The sequence below is a fragment of the Anser anser genome (genome assembly GCF_964211835.1).
Source record: "Anser anser genome assembly, chromosome: 4".
NCBI classification, from domain to species: domain Eukaryota; kingdom Metazoa; phylum Chordata; class Aves; order Anseriformes; family Anatidae; genus Anser; species Anser anser.
This window is the reverse complement of record NC_139724.1, coordinates 43,536,663-43,561,867: the sequence shown is the minus strand read 5'-3', so window position 1 is coordinate 43,561,867 and position 25,205 is coordinate 43,536,663. Positions and strand designations below refer to the sequence as shown.

Genomic DNA, 25,205 nt, shown 5'->3' with positions numbered 1-25,205 from the left:
GCCGCGAAGTTGGGGCCGGGCGGCGGCAGCGGGAGGCGCGGCCGCGGGTTGCGGAGCCGGCGGGGGGCGGCGGCGGGGGCTCGGCAGCGTCTCCCGGGCCGCCGCTGGGCGCCCGGGCCGGGCATGGAGGAGGCGGCGGCGGCGGGGCGGCCGCTGCTGAGGAGCTTCGGCGGCCGCTGCTGAGCGGCGATGCGGAGCGCAGCCCCCGGCCGGCCCCCGGCCCCCGAGCGGCGGCGGCGGGCGCAGGAGGAGCGGCGCGGCCCCTGAGCGCGGCGCCGGGCGGGCAGGGCGAGCGGAGCCTCGCGGGGAGGGAGCGAGGGAAGGGGCCCCGAGCGGCGCCCCCCCGGTCGCTATGGGCCGCCCCGCCGCCGGCCGCGGGGCCCCGCCGCTGCTGCTGCCGCTGCTGCTGCCGCTGCTGCCGCTGGGCGCCGCCGCCGAGCCCCGGCAGGTCTTCCAGGTGCTGGAGGAGCAGCCGGCGGGCACCTGGGTGGGCACTATCGCCACCCGGCCCGGCTTCACCTACCGGCTGAGCGAGCGCCATGCCCTCTTCGCCATCAACGCCACGTCGGGCGCCCTGCACACCCGCGCCACCATCGACCGCGAGAGCCTGGCCAGCGCCGTGGTGGACCTGGTGGTGCTCTCCAGCCAGCCCACCTACCCCAGCGAGGTGCGCGTGCTGGTGCTCGACCTCAACGACAACGCGCCCGTCTTCCCCGACCCCTCCATCGTGGTGACGTTCAAGGAGGACACGGGCAGCGGGCGGCAGCTCATCCTTGACACGGCCACCGATGCCGACAGCGGCACCAACGGCGTGGACCACAGCTCCTACCGCATCGTGGCCGGCAACGAGGAGGGACGGTTCCGGCTCAACGTCACCCTCAACCCCAGCGGTGAAGGAGCTTTCTTGCACCTGGTTTCCAGGGGCGGGCTGGACCGCGAGGCCACCCCCACCTACCAGCTGCTGGTGCAGGTGGAGGACAAGGGCGAGCCCCGGCGCCGCGGGTACCTGCAGGTCAACGTCACCGTCCAGGACATCAATGACAACCCACCCATCTTCAGCCAGACCCTTTACCAGGCACGTGTTCCTGAGGATGCACCAGTGGGGGCCAGCGTTCTCCAGGTGGCAGCAACTGATGCTGATGAAGGCACCAACGCTGACATCCGCTACCGCCTGGAAGGAGGTGATGGCGGTGGTGGTGGTGGGGAGGGGGCTGGCAGCCTCCCGTTCGAAGTGGACCCTGAGAGCGGGGTAATCCGCATCCGGGAGCGCCTGGATTACGAGACGCGCCAGCAGTACTCACTGACGGTGCAGGCCACGGACCGGGGGGTGCCCGCGCTGAGCGGCCGTGCCGAGGCCCTCATCCGCCTGCTGGACGTTAATGACAACGAGCCCCGGGTGAAGTTCCGCTACTTCCCGGCCACCTCCCGCTTTGCTTCCGTGGATGAGAACGCAGCCCCCGGCACTGTGGTGGCCCTGTTGACGGTGAGCGACGCTGACTCTCCTGCTGCCAACGGGAACATCTCCGTGTCCATCCTGGCAGGCAACGAGCAGCGGCACTTTGAGGTGCACAGCAGCAAGGTACCCAACCTCAGCCTTATCAAGGTAGCAGCCGCGCTGGACCGGGAGCGCATCCCTGCCTATAACCTGACGGTGGCGGTGGCTGATAACTACGGGGCCCCACCGCCACCCCCGGGGTCCCCCACTTCTTCCCTTTCCTCCGATGGGGTGGTGGCGTCTCCTGTGAGCCGCTCGTCGGTGGCGAGCCTGGTGATCTTTGTGAATGACATTAATGACCACCCCCCCGTCTTCGGGCAGTCGGTGTACAGGGTGAACATCAGTGAGGAGGTGCCGCTGGGCAGCTACGTGCGGGGCCTGAGCGCCACAGACCGCGACTCAGGCCTCAACGCCAACCTCAAGTACAGCATCGTCTCGGGCAATGAGCTCGGCTGGTTCCGCATCAGCGAGCACAGCGGGCTGGTCACCACAGCCGGCCCCGAGGGTGGCACCGCTGGGCATGCTGCAGGTGTGTCCCCCTCCGTTGGGCTGGACCGAGAGACTGCTTCTGAGGTGGTGCTCAACATCAGCGCGCGTGACCAGGGGGTGCAGCCCAAGTTCTCCTACGCGCAGCTGGTGGTGACCATCCTGGATGTCAATGACAACAAGCCTCGCTTCAGCCAGCCTGAGGGCTACCAGGTGTCCCTGGCTGAAAACTCCCCGTCAGGAACTGAGCTGCTGGTCCTGAGCGCCACAGACGGGGACCTGGGGGACAACGGGACTGTCCGCTTCTCCCTGCAGGAAGCTGAGCCAGCAGTGGCAGCGGTTGGCCCGCCCCTGGTGTCCCCTCGCAGGATCTTTCGCTTGGACCCGGTGTCGGGCAAGCTCAGCACCATCTCACAGCTGGACAGGGAGGAGCAGGCTCACTTTTCCCTGCAGGTCCTGGCTACTGATCTGGGTTCTCCTCCCCTTTCTTCAGTAGCTCGGGTTAACGTGAGCCTCCTGGATGTGAATGACAACAGCCCTGTGTTTTATCCTGTCCAGTATTTTGCCCATATCCAGGAAAATGAGCCAGCTGGAACCTATGTAACCACAGTGTCTGCCACTGACCCTGATCTGGGACCCAACGGGACTGTCAAGTACAGTATCTCAGCTGGAGATACTTCCAGGTTTCAGGTCCATGGCCAGACAGGGGTCATCACAACTAAAATAGCTCTTGACAGGGAGGAGAAAACTGCGTACCAGTTGCAGATTGTGGCCACTGATGGTGGTCATCTGCAGTCACAGAACCAGGCCATTGTCACCATCACTGTATTGGACACTCAGGACAATCCACCTGTTTTCAGCCAGGGCATGTACAGTTTTGTTGTATTTGAAAATGTTGCCCTGGGTTACCACGTAGGTACTGTTTTTGCTTCCACCATGGACCTCAACACCAATATCAGTTACCTTATTACAACAGGTGACCAAAGGGGCATGTTCACCATCAACAGAGTGACGGGGCAGATCACCACAGCCAGTATTATTGATAGAGAAGAGCAAGCGTTTTACCAGCTGAAAGTGGTGGCTAGTGGCGGGGCGATTACTGGAGACACCGTGGTTAATATAACAGTCAAAGATTTAAATGACAATTCTCCGCACTTCATTCACGCGGTGGAAAGTGTAAACGTGGTTGAAAACTGGAAAGCTGGGCATACCATATTCCAGGCTAAAGCTCTTGATCCCGATGAAGGTGTTAATGGCATGGTTCTTTACAGCCTTAAGCAAAACCCAAAGGGCTTGTTTTCAATCAATGAACAAACAGGTGCCATAAGCTTAATAGGACCACTGGACATAAATGCTGGGTCTTACCAGGTTGAAATCCTGGCCTCGGATATGGGAGTGCCACAGCTGTCCTCCAACTTTATCCTGACTGTCTCTGTCCATGATGTGAATGATAACCCTCCTGTGTTTGACCAGCTTTCCTATGAAATTACTATTCTGGAGTCAGAGCCTGTGAATTCCCGGTTTTTCAAGGTGCAGGCTTCTGACAAAGACTCAGGAGTGAATGGTGAGATAGCTTATAGTATAATTGAAGGAAATACGGGGGATGCCTTTGGCATTTTCCCAGATGGACAGCTGTACATAAAGAGTGAACTGGACCGTGAGCTTCAGGAAAGATACGTGTTACTGGTTGTTGCCTCTGATAGGGCGGTAGAACCGCTCAATGCTACTGTGAATGTTACGGTAATTCTGGAGGATGTAAATGATAACAGGCCATTGTTCAACAGTACCAACTATGTGTTTTACTTTGAAGAGGAGCAGAGAGGTGGTTCATATGTGGGTAAAATAAATGCTGTAGACAAAGACTTTGGGCCAAATGGTGAAGTCAGGTATTCATTTGAGCATATGCAACCAGATTTTGAGCTGAACACAGTAACTGGAGAAATAAGAAGCACTCACCAGTTTGACAGGGAAGCTCTTATGAGACAGCGGGGAGCTGCGGTATTTAGTCTTACAGTAATAGCAACAGATCAGGGGTTGCCAAAGCCTCTAAAGGATCAGGCAACTGTACAAATCTACATGAAAGATATCAATGATAATGCCCCCAAATTTTTGAAAGATCTCTACCAAGCTACTATATCAGAACTGGCAGCAAATCTAACACAGGTTCTGAGGGTTTCTGCCTCAGATGTTGATGAAGGGAATAATGGATTGATTCACTATTCTGTAATCAAGGGAAATGAAGAAAAACAGTTTGCAATAGATAGTAGCACAGGCCAGGTGACCTTAGTAGGCAAGCTAGATCATGAAGCTACTGCATCGTATTCTCTCATCATCCAAGCAGTAGACTCTGGAGCAGTTTCCCTAAGTTCAACTTGCACGTTGAGCATTGATGTATTGGATGAGAATGACAACAGTCCTTCCTTCCCTAAATCAACTTTGTTAGTGGATGTCTTGGAAAACATGAGAGTTGGTGAACTTGTTTCCTCTGTCACTGCCACTGACTCTGATTCTGGTGACAATGCTGACCTCCATTATAGCATTACAGGGACAAACAATCACGGGACCTTTAGTATCAGTCCCAACACTGGTAGTATTTTTCTTGCAAAGAAATTGGACTTTGAGACGCAGTCATTGTATAAGCTAAATATAACAGCAAAAGACCACGGAAGGCCACCACGGTCATCTACGATGTCAGTGGTAATACATGTTAGGGATTTTAACGACAACCCTCCTAATTTTCCTCCAGGGGACATTTTTAAATCTATTATTGAGAACATTCCTATTGGTAGCTCTGTCATTTCTGTGACTGCTCATGACCCAGATGCGGATATTAATGGGCAGTTGACATATGCAATCATTCAACAGATGCCAAGAGGTAATCATTTTCGTATAGATGAAGTCAGAGGGACGATATTTACCAATGCTGAAATAGATCGGGAGTTTGCTAATCTCTTTGAATTAACAGTCAAAGCCACTGATCAGGCTGTTCCTGTGGAGTCCAGACGATTTGCCTTGAAGAACGTGACCATTTTAGTGACGGATCAAAATGACAATGTTCCTGTGTTCATATCTCAAAACGCTCTTGCGGCCGACCCTTCGGTTGTGATCGGTTCAATCCTAACGACAATTATTGCTGCAGATCCTGATGAGGGCGCCAATGGAGAGGTGGAATATGAAATAATCAATGGAGATACCGAAACCTTCATCGTGGATCGCTATAGCGGAGACCTAAGAGTAGCATCAGCTTTGGTGCCCTCTCAGCTCATATACAATCTCATAGTTTCTGCCACGGATCTTGGCCCCGAAAGGAGGAAATCTACCACTGAAATGACTATAATTCTGCAAGGGGTTGATGGGCCTATTTTCACACAGCCGAAATACATAACTATCTTAAAAGAAGGCGAGCCTATTGGGACAAACGTGATATCTATAGAAGCGGCTAGTCCGCGGGGTTCTGAAGCTCAGGTGGAATATTACATCGTGTCTGTCCGGTGTGAAGATAAGAGCCTGGGGCGCCTCTTCACCATCGGGCGCCATACAGGTGTCATCCAGACTGCTGCCATCTTGGACAGGGAGCAAGGAGCGCGTCTCTACTTGGTGGATGTTTATGCCATTGAAAAATCGTCTGTTTTGCCCCGCACGCAGCGAGCAGAGGTATAGCTTCTATTCAGTAATTATTTATGTGTTTGCTTTCTAAATAAGCTGTTTAATGTATTTGGTTTTAAATGAGTATTTTATGAATATTAGTGCACAGCAGAACACCTGAATGCTAAGTCTGCTGATTCATTAAGTAGAAAGAACCTTTCAGCCTGTATACTTCAAACTTTATTTATTTATTTATTTTTTTTTCCTCGAAGCTGCTTCTCTAGGAATTTCAGAGAGGATTGGCCATAGTGCTCAAGTTTGGCTACTGTAGGCACAGCATTGGCCAAATACATTTTGGGTACTGAATGCTTTGGGTCCTGAAAGCTTTAATTGCAGGCATATTTTGAGTTTTGCATGCCTTCTCATTTTAGCAATCATTAATTATTCTAAGTCTTTCTATTCCTATGTGAGTTACAACCGAAATACTGACATGATTACAGTAATGAAAGATGTTGAGGATTGGCCAGGAGGGGATTGCTCTCTGAACAGTTCATTTAGTGTCTCCAGCCTGGATGTGCTTATTCTCCCCCTGCCTTGTGGTTTTCCTGGTGAAGCCCCTCAGACAGATCTCCACATGCATCTCTAATCTACCGTTACTTCTTTACCTGCACAGATGAGCATGAAAATGCTCTTGTTTCTCTTCTCTGGTGTGACAGACTGAAAAGTGTAACAGTTTAGCAGGCACCTTTCCTTATCAGAAAGCAATTTGCTTTGGCCTTGACTGGAGGGTCTTTAGATGTGCTCTATATCACTAGCTTGAGCAGCAAACGGGTTTGAGACATCAGCAGTGAAGTACAAGTATTTTAATTGCCACGGAGTATGGCAGTTGGGTCACAGAGCTGAAATTTTACACCATTCTTGCCGTCTTGCACATGAAGACTGGGAGGCCTGTTGTGAAAGGGAGCCTTGTGTTTGGTTTAGCTTGCACCACATTATGGAGATGCCTTCTGTGCTTTGTTATGAGTCATTTAACTTGCACTCGCTGGAAGTTTGGGTCTGGCACCACTGAGTGTGTCAGCCAGCGGGGGATGCTGGAAATACGGTGGTTCAACCATTTCCCCCGCCAACTAAGCCCATTACCTCAGTATTGCATAGCCTCGTGTGTCCCAGGTGTTACCCCCATCTATATTTCCACTTCAGAATTATGTCTTTGTCTTGAGCCACCAAGGTGTTTTTTTCTCTTTGATTTTAGCAGATGGGATATTTCTAATTTTTGCTTGACATCTGTAGCTTTTTATCTTAATTGTCACTTTGTTGTTGTTTTTACTGCACTATAGGTATGGTCTGTATAGGTGCGTAACCTGATTTTCCTGTCCTGACAGTGATTGATGCTCTGTAAAGCACTGTTGTCAGACAGGGAATCTGAGCAGAACTCATTTCTCAGTGTGTATGAGCGAGTTTATCTCAGCAGCATGTGTGCTGTTTGCTGTTGATTATTGTTTTGAAGTGTGTCTGAACATGACCTGTGTGACTGCTGCTGCTGGTTTATATAGTATGCTGTTTTTGTGGGAAGATTCCTGTCACACCGGTGCCTGCATCCCTGCTAGCAATTTGTAAAAGATAAAAGCAAAAACCGATAAAAATTGAGTTATTAGTAAGTTATATTTTGTCTTGATGGACGGTTATTTTAAGGGTTAAGCCTTTGTCAGTGAGCATTTGGATCGTGATCCTGCAGCTTGGAGTCTGCCCACATGACTAAAGAGTTTCTTGACTGAAGGGGGACTCACAGGAGACCCTATGGTTGCAATAGGCTCACACATTGTAAAAGTATTTAATATGAATATTTGGTGAGCAGTGAAAAGAACAACTATTGAAACTTTAAACAAATTTTACATTGTTGAATACAAACCACTCCTGAAATCAAAAACAAATGTTTTATTCTGTAAAGAATATTGAAAGCAATGGTTGGGAGCTAGGATTTCATATTATTACTTACATGTTTATAGCTTCTTAAATGCGTCTTTTCCCAAACATAATTAGCGTACAGTGCTTCTTTAGAAATATATTATAAATTATAATCAGCTATCAACCTTAAAAAGCATAACCATATGCAGTATTTCTCTTGACTGATTTTATTTCTCTGCAGTGGCTTTTGCTGTCCTGCACTTGAACAAGCACTACTACAGTAAAATTCCTTGCATAAGCTGCCTATCAGTGGGTGCTGAATAAACAACGCAGCTTTTTTCCATGTTGCTTATGGATGTTAATTTTTTTGCTCACTGGAACAGTGGTTTGATGAAATGGGTGTGCTCGATACAGTCTTAGAGTTTAGTGCCAGTCTTTTATAAGAAACAGCCGATACCCAAGTACATGACCAGTATCTTTTACCTTTAAAAACCCACCTTAAAATGCACTCATGCTATAGTCTTTATGGATCAGTTCTATAATCCAGAAGCTTTAATGTTTTCCTTCAGTTCTGATTTTTATGGTGATGGCTCACAGAACACAGATGAGGGATAATAATGAACGTGCATGAACCTGTAGAAGTTATAAAGCCACAAAACCTAAGTGTTCTTTCACACATAATGTCTTCAACTTTTTTGACATTTACATGACAAAATGAGGACTGACCAATTTTGGATTCCCCTGTGAGAAGCAGGTTATAAAGCATTTTTCTACACATATAGACAAAGCATAATAGGTCTGGCTGGTATCACAATACCTGACAGTCTTTAAGCAGATAGCTGTTATGAGAAAAACCTTGAGTGCTGTGCATTATCTTTCTTCCTTCTCTTACAGCATGTTGTTTTGCTGCTGGATCTGGTTAAGAAGGAGGGAAGGAGCAGCAATAGGTTATGCTTAACAACTTCCCATTCTTCCTGCCTGTGGCACCTTTTGCCCCAATGCCAGACATCATTCTGATTAGAGTGTGGCATCTGAGTGAACCAGAGAGCACTTGGAGCTGCTCAGTGTTGACCGTCCCTGTTGAGATCTGGGAAGAAAGCAGCAGCAGCAAGTTGTTATTCAGTCTTTTTTCTAACTTAGGCTTTAGGAATGGTTTTGGGTGGCAGACACCTGGTGTGAAATAGAAATTTTTGCAGCTTCAAAGCAGTGACTAGGTATCGTCTAAGAAGAGCAGGCTTGCATGAAACTGCTTATTTTATAAGTGAATCCTTGTCCTTGGGAAATGGTATTTTTTTTTTTTTAGGTTCTATCATTAAACTCTTTCTTTTTTTGTAGTATCAACTATATTGAAATTATCTACCCAGTGCTCCAGCTGAAAAAGTCTCTCCCACCTTTCACATCCATCCCCGGGGTTTTCCCTATAGGATCTCACTATAGAGCCATTCATTGCATAGCTGTCCGGTTTGTACTCTACCCCTTTCTGAAGAGAGGGTCCAAGGTAAGAGCTGTGCATTGGCTGAATCCCCTTCTGAACACAAAGCAGCTGAAAGTGTAGACTTGCATTCTTTTCAGTAAACCAGTTAAAAAAAATCTAAGAACTGTTTATCTCAGTTTCTTTTCTGAGGTGACAGGACATACGACAATGGTGTCAAACTGTACAAGGGGAGGTTTAGATTGGATATTGAGAAGAATTTTTTCACGGGGGGTTGGTCAGGCATTGGAATGGGCTGCCCAGGGAGGTGGTGGAGTCACCATCTCTGGAGGTATTTAAGAGCCATGTGGACGTGGCGCTTAGGAACGTGGTTTAGTGGTGGACTTGGTTGTGCTAGCTGATGGCTGGACTTGATGATCTTAAGGGTCTTTTTCAACCTGTATGATTCTATGATTTGCGGTTTGTGGATTTTTTAGCACTTAGGTTTCATATTTGTGTATAATTCTGTGCTCGTTATTGCCATATGGAGAGAGAAGTGTGTGTTTTTTGGAAAATGCAGGTCATGAGGTAACATTTATGTTCAAAGTACTAAATAGTTTGAGATTTGCAAGGAAAACAAATGCTCATTCCATTGTATTTTACAGCCAATTTGTGTAATTTTGGATAGTTATTAAATTTGAAAGCTGCTTTATTATTTTGACTTAGCCTATTTCTGTGTAATCTACAGTGACAAGCCAGATTATTTGACATTGTGTGAAAGTGTTCTGTGATCAATCTTATTTTTTGCCCCACCTGTATTAGTTATTAAGTGTTGCATTGCTCTTCTCTGAGAGAAAAATAATGTAGGTGTCCTGAAGGGAGCCCTTCTGTTTGCTATTTTATGTCTTATAACATACTCATGCTGGAAAAACAAAGAAACAAAAAAAACCAATTGCTTAGCTCCTTTCTCCTGGCTTTTCAACATAAAATCTCTTTTAACCTCTTCCAGCGGGGATGAGGGTTTCACCATCATGATCCTATATGTGTTACAGAGTGACTAATGCGTATGGGTATCACTGGAAAAGCACGTGATTATATTCAGTCTTGCCTTCCAAAGCAGTTGTGTGGTGTATGTTAGGAACCTATGGACAATACTGTTATCTGTGCCATGTTACTCAGGATTAAGCAGAATTAGACAGAATCTTAGTTTGCATGGTTAACCCTTAAGTGGGCAGTTTCCTTGAGAGGAGCAATGAGCTGGCTAGGGACCAGTGGTGCTAACGTGTCTGTCATGTGTTACAAGTGAGAGGGTAACAGTTGGGGTGTTGGACTAGTTCAGTCCTTTTATCAGGCAAGATATGGGGATTTCAGACAAGGCAGACCGCTGGCATGGTAAAGGTCTGGAAACTAATGGAGGCAGGCAGAATGCGTAGCCATCTCCCCCTGGAAAGAAAATCATAGCACATTTTACCATGACTCTGAACTGCAGCTACAGCCATAAAACCCTAGCTGCGTAGTGTAATTAGTTTGTGCAGCTTTTGACTCGGCCCAGACTAGGTGCTGTGGCTTAGCTAGCTCTGGGTCACTGCAGCACCACGTGGGTCCTTGCTCGAGTGAGATGGACGGCTTCAAAAGCGTCTCCTCTGTTTCATGCATCTTGTGCGGAGCTCCAGAAACCCAATGGAAAGGAAAGTGATGCTAAGCAGGAATGGCAGGATACATTGGAGAAGATGCAGGCAGAGCCATAGGAACTTTCTTGTCTCCATCCTGTTTGGACTGGGGGCTGCTTCAGAGATGTGTAGGAACTGCCAGGGCTGCATGTGGCCTAGACCTAATCTCTCTTCCAGGCAGGGAAAGGTGTGAATTGGTAGGGCAAGCAAAACATTGAAGGTGTTACTTCTGTAACCGAACTGGCCAAGGATGGAGGGCTTTAAAGTTACAGAATTTGAACCATTTTACATAAGTCTTATCTGGCATGTCTCTGTAGTTACCAGTGCAAATGGGAACAATGGAGTACTCCTTGTATTCATACTATTTATAAGTCATTTTATTCTTTAATGATACGCGGCACGTTAATTGTAGCTTGACAAAGGAAACTACTTATGAAACATTTGAGTAAACAATGAAAATCTGCCTTCTTGTCCAAGTTCCAACCCCTCCCCCCCCTTTTTTTTTTCCCTAGTGCTGGTATTACTGATGCTGAGAAATCTGTAACTAAAGGTATTGCTGTCACTTGCAGTGATCTTAAAAAAGGGATCTATAAGTTCTCCTTGAACTAGTGTGAGATGGATGTGACTTATGTTGAAAACTGTTCCAAACCAATTAGTGGGTTTCAGTTCAAAGCTTTTAATCTTCTCTCATTTCTTTAATGATTCTGCCTTTCTACATTTTCTTAATATCTAGAGTTTCTAATTTCTTTGCTATTTTTGCAGCCTTGGGGCGTTTTTGCATGTGAGGTCACTTCATAATTTTTATGTTAAAAATCACTAGACTTTAAAAACAACATTCTTTATTATGGAAAATATTTTTCATGTGTCTCTAATGCAAACGTTAGAAATAATGGCTCACAACCAGTGTGAAACGTTCGTGTGCTTATTTTTGCTAAGTGTTAAATTCTTCATACAAATCTCTGAATGATTCTTAGGTTCTAGTGATGGTAATTAGCAAGTCCTTTTCCATGTAAAATGATACCCCCCCAGCCTGATGGAGTGCAGGTTTCTTTCTATATGCTAGTGTTACGTGAAACGATCGGTGGCTGTTCATTTTGGAGAACTTCAGAATGTAGGCACCTCAGCATGCATGCCCTCTTGGTGTCTCCAGCTCTCATCCCCAGCTTTGCTGCAGTAAGAGTACGTTGTTGTTGGCTCCTTAGATCTTTGTTACTGTCTCTGCCTGTTTCCTGAGTCCATCTTGAACTTTGAAGCAGCAGCAAGTGCCGCACCTCATCAGAGGATGGTTTTTACCCTTTTGACTGGTGGAAAGAGGCTTCAGACGTTTTTGTGGTCTCTTTTTTTAAGGTCGGGGCTGAATGTTGTTAAAACACCACTCCAAGGGCTATTCTTTCCCTCCCCATAACAAAGTGCCTGTTTTGTGTATATCAAAGCAACCCTGGAGCATGACATAGTTATACTAGTATAGTTTGTTTTAGCTGTGTCTAGACTAGGGAGTAGCATTACTGTTAACTCAGTTTGGTTTGTTACCCATGTAATTATGTCTGTGCAAAACCTGTGTGTGGACAAGCCCTAATACTCTAGGGTTCTAATTAGAAACAAAATTTACTGCGAAGAAAATTGAAGTAAAACAAAGACTTTTCTTAACATTTAGTCAGGAAAAGTGATGCCAGATCAGTATGGTACATCGTATGATTTGTTTCAGTAAATTTATAGCCTTACTTCACTTTGCCAAGAATAATACTAGATATGTTGGGAAACTGTGTCTTTGTTTTACTATGATGTTTCTCTCTATTCTAATAAATCTTGTATTTAATTAGATCACTTAGTCTAGACTGTCACCCAGGTTTGTTTTTGTAGTGATCTATTTTTGTTTACCTCCTCAGAGCAATAGCATACCAAAAGGACAGTAGAACAGATGGAAACTGATAGCTCTGATTATACTGTAAAAATACATATAGTTACATTAGTTAATGCAAAGGAATTTCAAAGAGTCTGTTATGAAGTGGTAATTTATGTGCCAACAGCTATGCAAAAAGTATTGAGAACAAGCATTTGCCTTAGTATTTCATATTCTGCAATCTTCATGTGTGTACACACTGTTAGTAGGCTATTTATTGTTTGTATTGACATAACGATCTTGAATTGGTATACCATGGTTCTACTGTGTCTACTGCAGACATCCAGCTCTACAAACAGGTTACTGTGCTTGTGTTATCTGTTGCAAACATTCAGCAGTCTATCTCCTTGTCTATCTCCTTGTGGGTGGTGTGTTTAGCATCCTTTTATAAAGATAAAACCTGAAAGGATTTTTCTCACGGATCTGTATTGAGTAAACAAATGAGAATAATTTGAGATGTGCCATATGACCAGTAAGTGAAGTATCATCAGCATTAACACAAAACTAACATCCTTGACTTCAGATATCCACATTTTCCAGTCTCTTAGCTAACTATACTCCCCTATAAATATGCATGTACATGCATGTGTCAAAATAATTCTCTCATCAGCTGCTCAGTTGGAGGTGCTTAGAAAACAACTAAACTGGGTCAAGCAACACTGTAGTCTTCTCTGTATCATCCACCTGTACTGTTTTCAGACCTCTGTCAAGCAAGAGTCAAGCCCCAAGTTGCCATCACAAATACAGAAGTGTCTAATAGGCAAGGGGAACATGGCAGTGCAACTTGGTTATATTCCAGTTTCTCATCTTTGTATTACTAACCTTCTGAATTTCCTAAAAATCGAGGACACATTTTTCAGTCATAGTACCTCTGGTACAAGATACACAACGAAGGTTCAGACCAACGTTGTCGTATGTTGTCTTTGGTGAGGCATGTGTAGGCCTGCGTTGCAGTGCAGTACGTTCCCAGAAGCCTGAACTCAGATAGTTTTTGATAAATGGAAGGCATGAGAGAGAACAGTGAAGCTCCTGCTTCAAGGGTTGATGTTGGTAGGTGTCTTTCTGGGCCTTTGGGGCCTACTGTTCCAGCATGGCTGGAGGTCAAGTGCTCCTTGTGTGGAAGCTGTACTGGAGTGCACAGCCTGCTGGGTCCTGTATCTTCTTGCTGCTCTACCGTTTTTCTGAAAAGCTTCTATGCAGTTTAATACTGCACATCTGTAATCTTTCTCTTTCACTGCTATGTTATATTTAACTTTTGAGGATTAAGGATGCCATCTACTTCTTGCTTGATTCTATTTAGCATTGAGGAAACCGATAAGCTGAAAACTTTGTCTTACAAGTGACTTTTCACTCATTTCCAGATTCTTAGGTGGATATCTATGCTTTATGGGACAGCTTATTAGTACAGAGAGTAACAATCGCCCTCACTAATGGGAAGGAAGAGTGGTTCGTTCCTGACCCTACTTTGGGAGAGCAGAGCAGGACCAGAGCTGGGCATGGCAGTACCCTGGCACACCTCCTGCCCTCGGGAGCTGGGTCAGGAATCATGCCAAGGGTCTTCTGCCAGGTGTCGGGGGGGAAGCTGCTCCAAACTGGTGCACAGCTCTGCTTTGATACGTCTGCTCATGTGCTTTTAATGTCTACTGTGAAGCGAGGAATGAACAAAGGATAATTCTCGTTTAGTGAGTTGTGCTAATGAGTGGTAATTTTAGTTTTAAAATCATTTCAGGCTTTTCCCTTAAGGATTCATTTGCAGGTATATTGATTTTTAAAGCCTTTGAAGCATTTTCAAGATGTGTTTTTGTCTAAAATATGCACAGGTAAAATATTAATTTACAATGTTGAATAATTTACAATTTTAAGCAAACATATCTACTCATCTTTGGGTTTTTAACTGAACAGTATACAAGTTTGGGTTTTGGTAGTTACAACATTTCTTGAAATATAATTCAGGAGAAAGCTGTTAATTCAAAGAATGCATACATGATGTTTCACCTACCCAAATCTGTAGTCTCCTTTTTAACCTGTACACAGAGTTGATAACCTGGTTATGCCAAATTAATTTATATAGCATCCAGATCTACATAGTGCTAAACTTAACTCAGCTATAGCAATTGGTTATCAAAACAATAATTTGATGTGTAGCATCCAATAGCACGTGGAGAAAGAAAATACCAAGTTCATATCATAGGACATAAGAAAAAAAAAAAGTTTACTACTTGGAATTTCAAGCTAGAGGTGTAGGTTTGCAACAAGCACTGTATATGGGGAAATATGTGATTATGTTTCCCGTACAACGTACCAGGAGATAAATTGTTCCTTGGAGAACTAGAGAGAAAACTGAGGTGAAGGCTTTTCATGTCAACTCCCTTTTGGATCGTTTTTGATAAATTAAGAGAATTCTGCTGAAATAGTTTGGAGGAATAAATAAAATGCCTGAACGATGGCACATGTCTGCAGTGTATGCGCTTAAAGCTTGTATTTTCCATAGGGGTTTTCTTGTATCATATTACACTCTGGGATTCCTGGGGCTTTTCCCCATTCCGCATTCTTTATTCTTTTCAATACAACAAATCTTTTTAATCCATCAAAATGTCACACTGTCTGAAATATGGAGACATGTTGCAATTACAAGGCTGTTTAGAAACAGAAGACAAACTCAGTAGTTTACTGCACTCTTATTCTTCAGAGACCTGCATTTTTGTTTGTGCATTTATTTAAATGACTTTTTTTGTGAGCATGTTTCTATTCCCTTTGAAAGGTGCTAAATAAAGTTTTTATGTCTGTCTGGTTTGAGAAAAGAATTTGAGCCTTTATGATTTCAGTGAACAAATTAATGAAAATCCAGATTTTAACCCCAGCAGGGTCATGTCAGATTGTCTGGAAACTAATTTATGGTAGTGATGATCTTAAAAGAAGTAGAGGTTTTCTTTCCATGTTTTTTTTTTTTTTTTTTCCTCTCTAACAACCCTCTTAACTCACATACTTCTAGCTTTCCAGGAGTCAGCTTTTATTTAATTTTTACATATACATTTCTTCACACCAAATAAGTCCTATGATCAGCGCCGTAAGTTGCAGTTTTTTATCATCTATTTCTCTACGTTGTGTTATTGAGTGGGGTTGCAGTTACTCAGAATATGGCTAAATGATCGTGTTCAGATCGTACTTAATTAAACGTAAGCAACGGTGCCTTCTCATTTCAAGTCCTGCAATCGACAGATTTAGACGGCTGCTTGAGCTGTGCACTGGTGGAAAGAGGAGGAAGTGGGAGTGAACATTTTCTTTGCAGGGCAGGATGATATTGGGTAGGAGAAAGCTGCACACATGCCTGCCAAAATACTTGGATCAGACTAAAGGAACACAGATGGCTGAGGCTGATAAAGGTGTCTCTTATTGTTTTTTCTGCTCAGTACTGTTTTGAGTTTGTGTGAGAGAAAGAGGTAAGAGGGGAGGAAGAAGACTACATGAATATGTTTATTTTAATACATTTTACAGCATAGAGAAGAAGTTGCATAAATTCAATAATCCTGTATGTCTGTGCTCAGTAGGATGCCGTATGCTGGAGCTAAGCCTTCCTTTTAGGTTTCGGTAACAAATGAACAATAACGAGCCCTTAGGGATTTGCGCTGCAGTTCTACCAAGTCCTGCTGTCTGACCTTTGGTTCTTATCTCCTCATAGGAAAATTACAATGCAGTGCTGGAAGCAGCTCCTAAGAACTGAACTGAATGCGTTGGCCGCCCTGGCCTGCTCGTAACCAGCCCGAATGCTAGTGCTCCTCTTGCGTGGACCCTCCATGTTGCTCAGACCACTCATTATCACAATCATTTATTGTATGCAATCTGTATGTTTGTATGCGTATGTGTGAGTGTATAAATAATATCTTGCCTGCAAGAAGGTAATGCATAAGTCTGCCTGCAGTTTGGCACAGGAGGAAGACGATCTACTGCAGCACAGGGATGTGTAGAGGAGCTTGTAAGGGAAGAGTGAGCCGCACACACTGCTCATCTGAGCAAAGTTCAGGTTTTTTAACATTTCTGCTTTTTATTGTTGTAGAAATCAATCAGCCGCCATTATCTAGGTAGTACTTTGTTTGAACTTTAAAGTTGCTTGCAGAAATGAGTCATTTTCACAAGACATAGTGGTTGTTCCAAGTCATCGGATCCGTTACACCCTTAAGCAACAACATCCATCAGTGCAGAGCTGAGGAGGAGGGACTAGAAACAAGGCCTTTTTTTTCCCTCCATATATTTAAAGCAGTCTTGAACAAGCATCTTCAGTAAGAGGCCTTAAGAAAATTCTTGTTTCGTAAGTGTAATGTTTTCCTGCTCATGACAGCTGGAAAGCCACAGGATGTTCCTACTGGTGAGCATGAAAGTAAGACTTCATGCTAGAGCAATTTAATTTCATTTTGAATGTCTTTATCAGTTGCTATCAATAAATTGACATTGCAGTTTTTTTCAGAGGAAAAGGCCAAACTTGTCCAAACCATCTTTGTTTTTGTCTGTTGTCTTCAAAATGCTCTCTCTACTTCTTTGATCACCCCCTATACCTGTATTTTTAAAACAATGAAATACATTTTTTGGTGGTGTAACACCGTCCAAAACTGCTGGAGGGAGACAGTGTTTCATTCTAAGATATGCTGCTATAAAATGAATGAGCTTTTATGATTCCTTGAGGTCTCACATGTGCAAACAGTCTCTTCTATAAATACAGGATAATATTATGAATATTAATTATGGCTACTACTATACAAATAGAAAAATAAATGCAGCCCAGATACATTCTTCCTGGGAGGAAAAAAAAAAGGCCATACATTGTAAGCATTAAAAGGCTGCTTTTTTTCCATGAAAATGTATTATTGTTATTACAGCTTTGGCTCTCTGAAGGACTTATGAGCATAGGAATCTGGAATTTATAAAAGGAATCCTTAAAAAAAAAAAAGTGAACTAGCTTTTCTTTCATTTCGTTATGTTAATTTTCCATCACTATAATTATATTTTTATTTAATTAAATTCCTCTTCATTTACATTGGTACAACCAAGGAGAAAATGAGGCGCTGAGTAAATCTGAAAGACCTATTTGTGTAATTTAAAATATATTTTGAAAGTGACACAGGATAAACACCAAACAACTAGGAAAATCTTGCCTTTGCCAAAGAAATAAGGGAAACAAGACATTCTGCAATCTGTAATTAGTCACTTTACGTGGATGTAACGTAGTAAAGAGGAGTATAAGACAATGCTATTAACACATTGCTCCCGTGAAAAGAACTACCAATCAGTTATAGTATGAAGAAGGTTACAGGACAACTGAGTGGAGCACAGTTCTGTAGAAACTGTCAAGAACACAAACTCTAGAAATTTTTAGATATTTAGACATTTTTAAATTTAGATTGACATTTTTAGACACGTGTCTTGGTCATTGTTCATATAATTTTAAAAATAAAATTGAGCTTTATCTAGTATTAGAGTGCTTTCTGTTGTGGCGTAGTTTTTAAAAAGACAAAAAATACCTTCCCTGACCTAAGTTCGAATTTTGGTATGGGATATCTACATAGGCTGGTAAAAAGAATGGAAAGTCTAAAGTAGTTTGGTAGGGGAATGTTGGCAGCCTAAAAATTGTATTACCAACACACGTATCAGATCTATTCCAGCCAGGGTTAAAGGGAGAAAAAATAGCTTTCTTATGAAAGGGGAAAGATTCAGATTTTAAAAATGTAGTTATTGAGAAACTTTATGCATGTACACACTCAAGACCCAACTATAAAATCCTCTTCTCTTCACTCCTCTTGAAGACTAGGACTACTAGTGTAGGGCTAGCAGCTTGACCTTCTGGTAGTGCCAAGACATAGGCTATCTCCTAATTTACAGAACAGTATTTCCTATGTTAAATAAAATGGGCTGCTTACTAAAATGGGAATTCCTTGAGTAATGATCATCTGTTCGCTGCAGAGAATGTCTTCACTAAAGAAACCTTGAATTGAGCTGTTTTCCTCTTTTACTGCAATTGGGACCAGCAGTCCTTTTGGTTCAGGAGATGGTGGGCTTTGGGGTCACCTGCAAGCTCTTGCACCCTGTAAGTTTTCTCTCTCAGTCTTTGCTTACCAGGGGAACCATAACATCGTGGTTTAGGTATCTCATTGTTTGGCTCCCCAGTTGCATCTAGTATTTGTAATAATATCACTAATAAGCCATTTGTTGAGGCTTCCAGTATCTCCTCAGCAAAGTGAGAGGCAATGAAGAGAGTGAATGCACCCACCTATCATGACTGGGAGACTCCTTCCAAAGTGTCCATCCTGTGTGGCCGGGACCTGCATGCCTTGCTTGAACTAGGCCACTGCATTCAAGGTGGCTAAATTTGGGTAGCGAGTCCTGTCGCAGGTGCAGGTTTCTGTTCACATGGGGAACAGCAACCAGCAAATACTTATAGCATGTTTGAGAACAGGTTGGTGGTAGCAGTTCTTCCTTCTTCCACACCTCCTGTGGCCCTCATGTTCAACTGCAAATGGAAATGTGTGAAATGGGCAGTGTGTTCAATTGCTCAAAAATGTTTAATAAAGTTTACATGGCAATCTTGTCTTTAGAAGAAGCTCAGTTCATTAATAGTTTGTGGTGGTGGTGTGTTTTGTTTTTTTTTTAATTTTCAGCCAAGAAAGTTGTATTGGAAAGAAAGAACTGCATTAGTAGGCTGAAAGATACTATCTTTCTCCACTATTCCAAAGCATATTTTAATATGATTATACAGTGTAGCTTTGTACTTCTCCATTAAAAAAAAAAAAAGTCTAGGGTTTAGAATAAAGGGCTCTGAAACAGGGAAACATTGCCTTAAGATTTCCTCCATGACACCAACAGATGATTAATTGGGACAGTCAGTGTGGCTTTCTCTTAAAAAGAAAAAGCTTAATGATTAACTAAGTTCTTTTTCTGTCCCTCCCACTGAGCATATAAAATGCTTATAAAAGAATGTAGAAATGAGGCACTTAGTTGTTTTTGTTGTGCACAATAGAAACACAGCTGAATATTTCATAATATATTTTATATAACCAGAAACATGAATTTCCATGTGATAGTTGTCAAGTTCTGAATATAATAATGTATGCTCCGAGTCACTGAATATTTTCTGGAGAGAACAAAGCTGACCTTCTCCCTGGGGTCTAGATAAAGTAACACCAATATTGAACAATTTATGCACTGTAGTCTCTACGTGTGTTGCAAAATTGCGATTGAAAATGGCAATTTGGTAAATTATTACCAATCCGAAACCCAATGACATTGCTCTGGCTTGACGTTTCTAAATACCTAGTGAAAGGTAATGAGACTTGAAATGTGCCTGCTGTGAACGTGTAAATTTTTTCTTTGGTGTCATCTGGGGAAAAAAGGCATTTGTTCTACAAACAAGGGGATCGTAATGCAAATGGCAATGACTGTCATCTTCCACTTGAAATTCCAGGTGGTTGGCAACTGCCAGACATGATGGTAGCATGCCGAAACATAGAATTAAGCATCTCTTGAATGATGTCTACATAATATTCAGCGTTCTTTTACTTGCATCAAATTCAACTCGCTTGTAATTACATTTTCAAACAAATGTATTAGATCTGTGCATGTCCTTTTGCAAAATATATTATTTATATTTGTTATTTTGAAATATTTCCTTTCTTATTTGACTCTCTGAACTGGCATTTGGCATTATTTTAGGGATACATTAGAATAGTGAGAGGGCAGCTGAGATTCTGTCATGTTTTTGGAAATAGTTTGCTTTTACGTTGTACAAATCTTCTTCCAAATTACATATGAATAGCTACTTCATGTAACAGGGCTGTTAGAATAGAGGTGCACTCAGGAGGCAATGGGACAGTGAGAGGTACAAAGGATCTTGTACAAATTGGATTCAGCCCGAAGTATGTAATAGATGTGAAGCTTTTTGAGATGCCGTGTTACATAGGGCACCGCAGTTTTATCTCCTGTTCAGTGAAATCAGTTGCATTTCTTTGTTCTTAATCTTTGTCAAGACCCCAGACTTACTGGGAAGTAGTCTGCTCTTCTGGGGAGGAATTTTCTTTGTATTAGCTGAAAGCACTTTGTAAATGGTAGTTTTTATTTGTTCTTTTCCTAGTCACGTGGAGAATAATTGTAGTATTGAGCTATATGATTCACCACAATCATTAAAATACAAAAGTTTATGTAATGTTTTGGTAATCTAACATGTTATGTATAGATCGAAGGGAAAATTACAGCAGGGTAGTTTCAATGTAGTTACTTTAATTTATATATTTTTTAAGTTACATCCTTCATAAAACTACCTTATAAACGTGGCATTGTGGATTTACATTAGAGATGTCTGTCAGTAGCTTGCAGCTAAATATCCTTACTTTATGAGCCCCCTAAAAGTCATTTTCCCTCTAATAGTCAATCAGTGGTTGTTTCATAGGTGCTAGCTTTCACACACCTAAGCATCTGAAATTCAGTTTTACCTTTATGGATGCTGGATTTAGGCCTCTTATGGCATGTGAATTGTGCCGTCAGAAAAATTTACAACTTCCAGTCCAAGCCTAATATATATACTTTTGAGGGAGTGCTGTTTGCGTTACAGGCTGGTAAGTTTTGCCTGGCTCCGCTTGCTGTCTAAAAGATGGGTGGGATTGTGGCACACTGGTGCGATGGTCGGCTGGTCTCATCTCAACGATTTAATTTCTTTTGAGGGACATAAATTCTGGTCCAGGCTCGTTTGTTTTTATCACGACGGTGGCATTCTTTTCTGAAAGTGGCCTTCACTGCATTTTTAAGGGTCCTTTGAAAAGAGCCTGCATGTTGCTCTCCAGAGAGGCAGTTTGAGGAGGTATCTGGTGGGGGCTGCGTGGTCACTACCCTGGCTCACCTCCTGCCCCCAGCTGCTCAGTGCTGCCCTTGCTCTCTGCCTTGGCACCAACAGCTGTTCTCAGCACGCTGTAAAGAGACTTAGGAAACTGATCCAGCTGAAAAATAGCCCCAGAATAATTATTTTTCAGCCAGGTCAATTTTCCTAACCCATTTTACAGCCTAGTGATGCAAGAGCCGGTGCTGGCTGACAGTAAGGGGCAGTGAGGGACTGGGGATGAAAGGCTAGCAATAGAGCAGAGGGATTAGCAGTGGCTTAAGCCAGGATAGTTTCCAAAAATATTATCATATAGGCTATTTTTCCCCCTCACAGAATATTTTGATACTGCTGAAAGTTTCATGTCTAAGTCCTGACATCCAGGCATTTAATAGGTTTGGAGCATTTGGGGTTCTGGAGCATCTCCTGGGACTTGGTTCCTATATCTTGTGTGCCTCTGCTGGATGGGATAGGGTGCGTTGAATAGACTTGAGATAACTGGAGCCTTAGAAGAGAACATCATTTTCTCCAGAATCTTCTCTGTTCTAAGTCTTCAGTTCATTTTCTTTTTTGTTGTTTTCTATAAAATCCTATTTTCTGTCCTTATATATATATATGTATATATTTAATTGAGGCTTATCTTTTTTTCTGGCTTTAGCAAATAGACAAGTTTTTAAAAATAAAGCAGAACATAGTTAGCTTTTGGATTTGATTGCTATTATTTTGAAGCTGAAAATGCTGTAGAAGTCAGGTTTTAACGATGGCTTACAACAAGTCTGCCAAAGAAAATAACAAAGCTATCTAAGGATTTAGTTAGTAGTACAACTGTTTCCTCATCTCAAATGCAGGCAGTCCTGGGTGAATAATGGCATACAGGAATGAGTGGAATGAAGGAATGCAGCTGGATGCTGCAGCCCCAGGAGAAGTCACAGAATCGTGGAATCAATCATCTAGGTTGGAAAAGAGCTCCAAGATCTTCTAGCCCAGCCTTTAAGTCGAGGTCATCCAAAGCCAGGGCTTCAGTGGTCAATGAGGAGAAGCATGTAACAAATTGCAAAATGATCTTCCCTAGGCACAGAGGGTTCCTGGTTATTGAGCCTCTGGCAGGGGAAGATGAGTGCACGTGTCCCTCTTTCAGAGTACAGAACCTTTGCAGTATCAGGCAGGAGAGCTGCAGAGAGGTGGTCATGGCATGCTGTTAGAAAATGTGTTGATGTATTGCGCACATCACCTTCCCAAGGGGAATAGGTGAAGTTTAGCCCCTTCTCCAAATAACCATCATTGCAGCCTCTATTTTTTTTTTGCCACCTTCTTTGCCCTGCTCCAAGTCGTGCAGTGCAAACCTCCAAAGCATAATCTTTGGAGGTAAGGCAGGCAGGCACTGGACTCGCTGCATGTGTGTGCAATGATGCTGTGGTGTGATGGAGGCTTGTCCCACGGACTCCCATGTTGCCTGCCTCACTCTTTTGGTCTTGTGAACTTTTTACTTGAGTGCTTGCCCAAAGTGAACTCATTGTAAGGTAATTCCTACTGTAGGAATCCAGGCTTTGTCTCAAGAGGATCACTGAAAAATACGAAGATAAACCTTCAGTTTAGAAGAAAGATGCATTTTTTTCTTGCTATTGTACTCTAGTTTTCTGTCATTTTCTGCACCCACGGGTGCTTTCCTCTTCTGTTAATTTCCAAGTGTAAATTTCATACATATGTTTACATATATATATGTGTGTGTTTATTTTAGTGCGTAGTCATTTGTATTTATTGTTTTTATTTAACACGTCTTCCTGCTCTGTTACTGGCAGCAGTATTTGATTTATGTCTGTGATTAATTCTTATCCCTTTTAAATCCACGGAGCTTTTTTAAAAGAAGAAAGAAATCTTAACAATAATAGTAGCATTCAAGCTCCTTTATCTTCATTTTGTTCCAGTGCAGTGGTGGATATTCCAAATTCTCCATGGTAATAGAGAAGTATTTCAGAAGCAAATATCTTGCCAGATCTTTGCATTTTCATTACAATTATTGCTAAGGAGAAAGAGTACTTTATCAGCCATAGGCTTTGTAGCACTAGAACATAGATGTTTAAAGCTGATGCAAATTAGTGTTCTCTTTTCATTGTGAGTATACTGCTGAAGTAGTGCAATTTTTTTAAGAACCAAAGATCTTTTCTTAGAAAGACTTCACTGGCATCTCTTTGGTACGCAAGCAGTGCAATGCATCCCTGCGGTTTCTTACAGGCCGAACAGAAAGATCTCCCTTACTCTGCCTATTTTGTTACTTGCGGATTATGTGCATTAGCTGTTATCCCATTATATGGTACATTCATAACTGCTCTGTTCAAGTTCTGAAATAACCAGGTTGGGACAGCGTATAGTCCTGCTAACATGAAAAGAGTACAGTCAGGAAAAAAAAAGCGTGTTTGGCTACTGGGAGGACAAATAATGAACCAAAGATTTCTCTTTAAATTTGTTCAACATTTTTCTTGTTTTCTGTCTGGGAGATGTCTGCCTGACTTCTGTCCTTAGGCAGACATCTCCCCTCTTTCATTTTGCCTGTCATATCTGACCTAACCCAACCAGGGAATAATTTTTGCTCCTGAAAGCTCTGCCTGATCTTACAGTAGTTTTTCTGTGCTGCAAATGTGATGAAAACAAGGGTTAGAAACGGTGGAGTTTCTCTAAGGTTATCAAAGAAGCAGATCCAGCTCTGTTTTGTGAAAAGAAGTCATTTCCTAGAGTGAGCCCAAGGAGCCTGGCTACAGCGGTGAGTGGGTTGAAGCCTTGCAATACCGGTGCAGAGCTCTGCTAGAGCTCTGCTGGGGCTGCTCGGAGGGTGGGTGGTGAGCATGGTCAAGTTGCAATAACAGCTACACTTCTTTTCCTACAATATGTTGTATTTTTATTTTGTTTCATTTTCCTAAATTAATCCCACTGTTGAGGTTCTACTTAGGACTGAATTTAGAATTAGCATTATAGCGTTAAACAGTTTTAGTATCTAGTTTTTCTACGTGGACAATTTATGGGACAAAAATACTACCTTTTCAAAAGAAATATTTAAATGTAAGCCTTCCTAGATCAAAATAGTTCATACTGAGTAAAGGTTAATAATGAATGCAGTACTGTCCTTGTCTGGACTAATTACTGAATGCTTCAAATTAAGGATATTCATCAAGTCAAACCAGGAAGAAAGTGATCTAATAAAAAAATCGTGTTCAAAGGGCTTTCATCTCCATTGAGATTACATACACGAGTCAGTTTGAAAAAACTCACCTTTGTTCACTGACATTTAAGAAATTAAGTAGCTTGGAGCTACTCATTATGTTGCAGTTACTTAAGACTTGCTTAATTAGTGGCGGATACATCTCTAATACATCAGATTAATTCTGGAGAAGTTACATATGATAGCTGTTTTGATATTCGAGACCTAGTTAATTGCATAGCTAAATGGTTATTAACAGAAAGTTTAAAAAATGGAGTCATACTTCACATAGTAAAACCATATAATTTCCCTATATAATACGGTATAATATTTTGTTAAAAATTTGTCCACCTACCAAATTTTACCTGCAAGGCATTGGAGGTTTGTGAGAATTGTGTAGAATACTGATCCAGTCACTCAGTTAAGGGATGACAAGTGTAATAAAGCAAGGCGAAGTGCATGGAATTGTTTGTGTTTGGATTAATTCCTTATGTGCAACATTTTATTAGACTTCTTTCTTCACCATGGTTTGGTGTGCATTCCTAGCAACATAAGAACGTGCATGTGTGGCATGAAGAAAATATTAAACCGTATTGTGTAATTGTAAGGGTTGAACCTAGATCAGAACATTGCAGCTGGGTCTGTTGTGTCCCTGTATCAGCTAAACATACGCCATAATACATAAGTAAAGGGAAAGGAATTATTT

At 42.7% G+C, this 25,205-nt stretch overlaps 1 protein-coding gene across 2 annotated transcripts in view; it reads left to right on the top strand.

Moving 5' to 3' along the window:
- The first annotated feature begins 232 nt into the window (after window positions 1-232).
- Window positions 233-25,205, top strand: part of FAT4 (FAT atypical cadherin 4) — a 142,672-nt gene continuing 117,699 nt past the window's right edge. For both annotated transcript variants that reach the window (XM_083833687.1, XM_083833688.1), the window contains exon 1: window positions 233-5,635. In XM_083833687.1, the coding sequence (XP_083689813.1) occupies window positions 353-5,635 (5,283 nt within the window). In that variant the 5' untranslated portion in view covers window positions 233-352. The remainder of the gene's footprint in view (window positions 5,636-25,205) is intronic.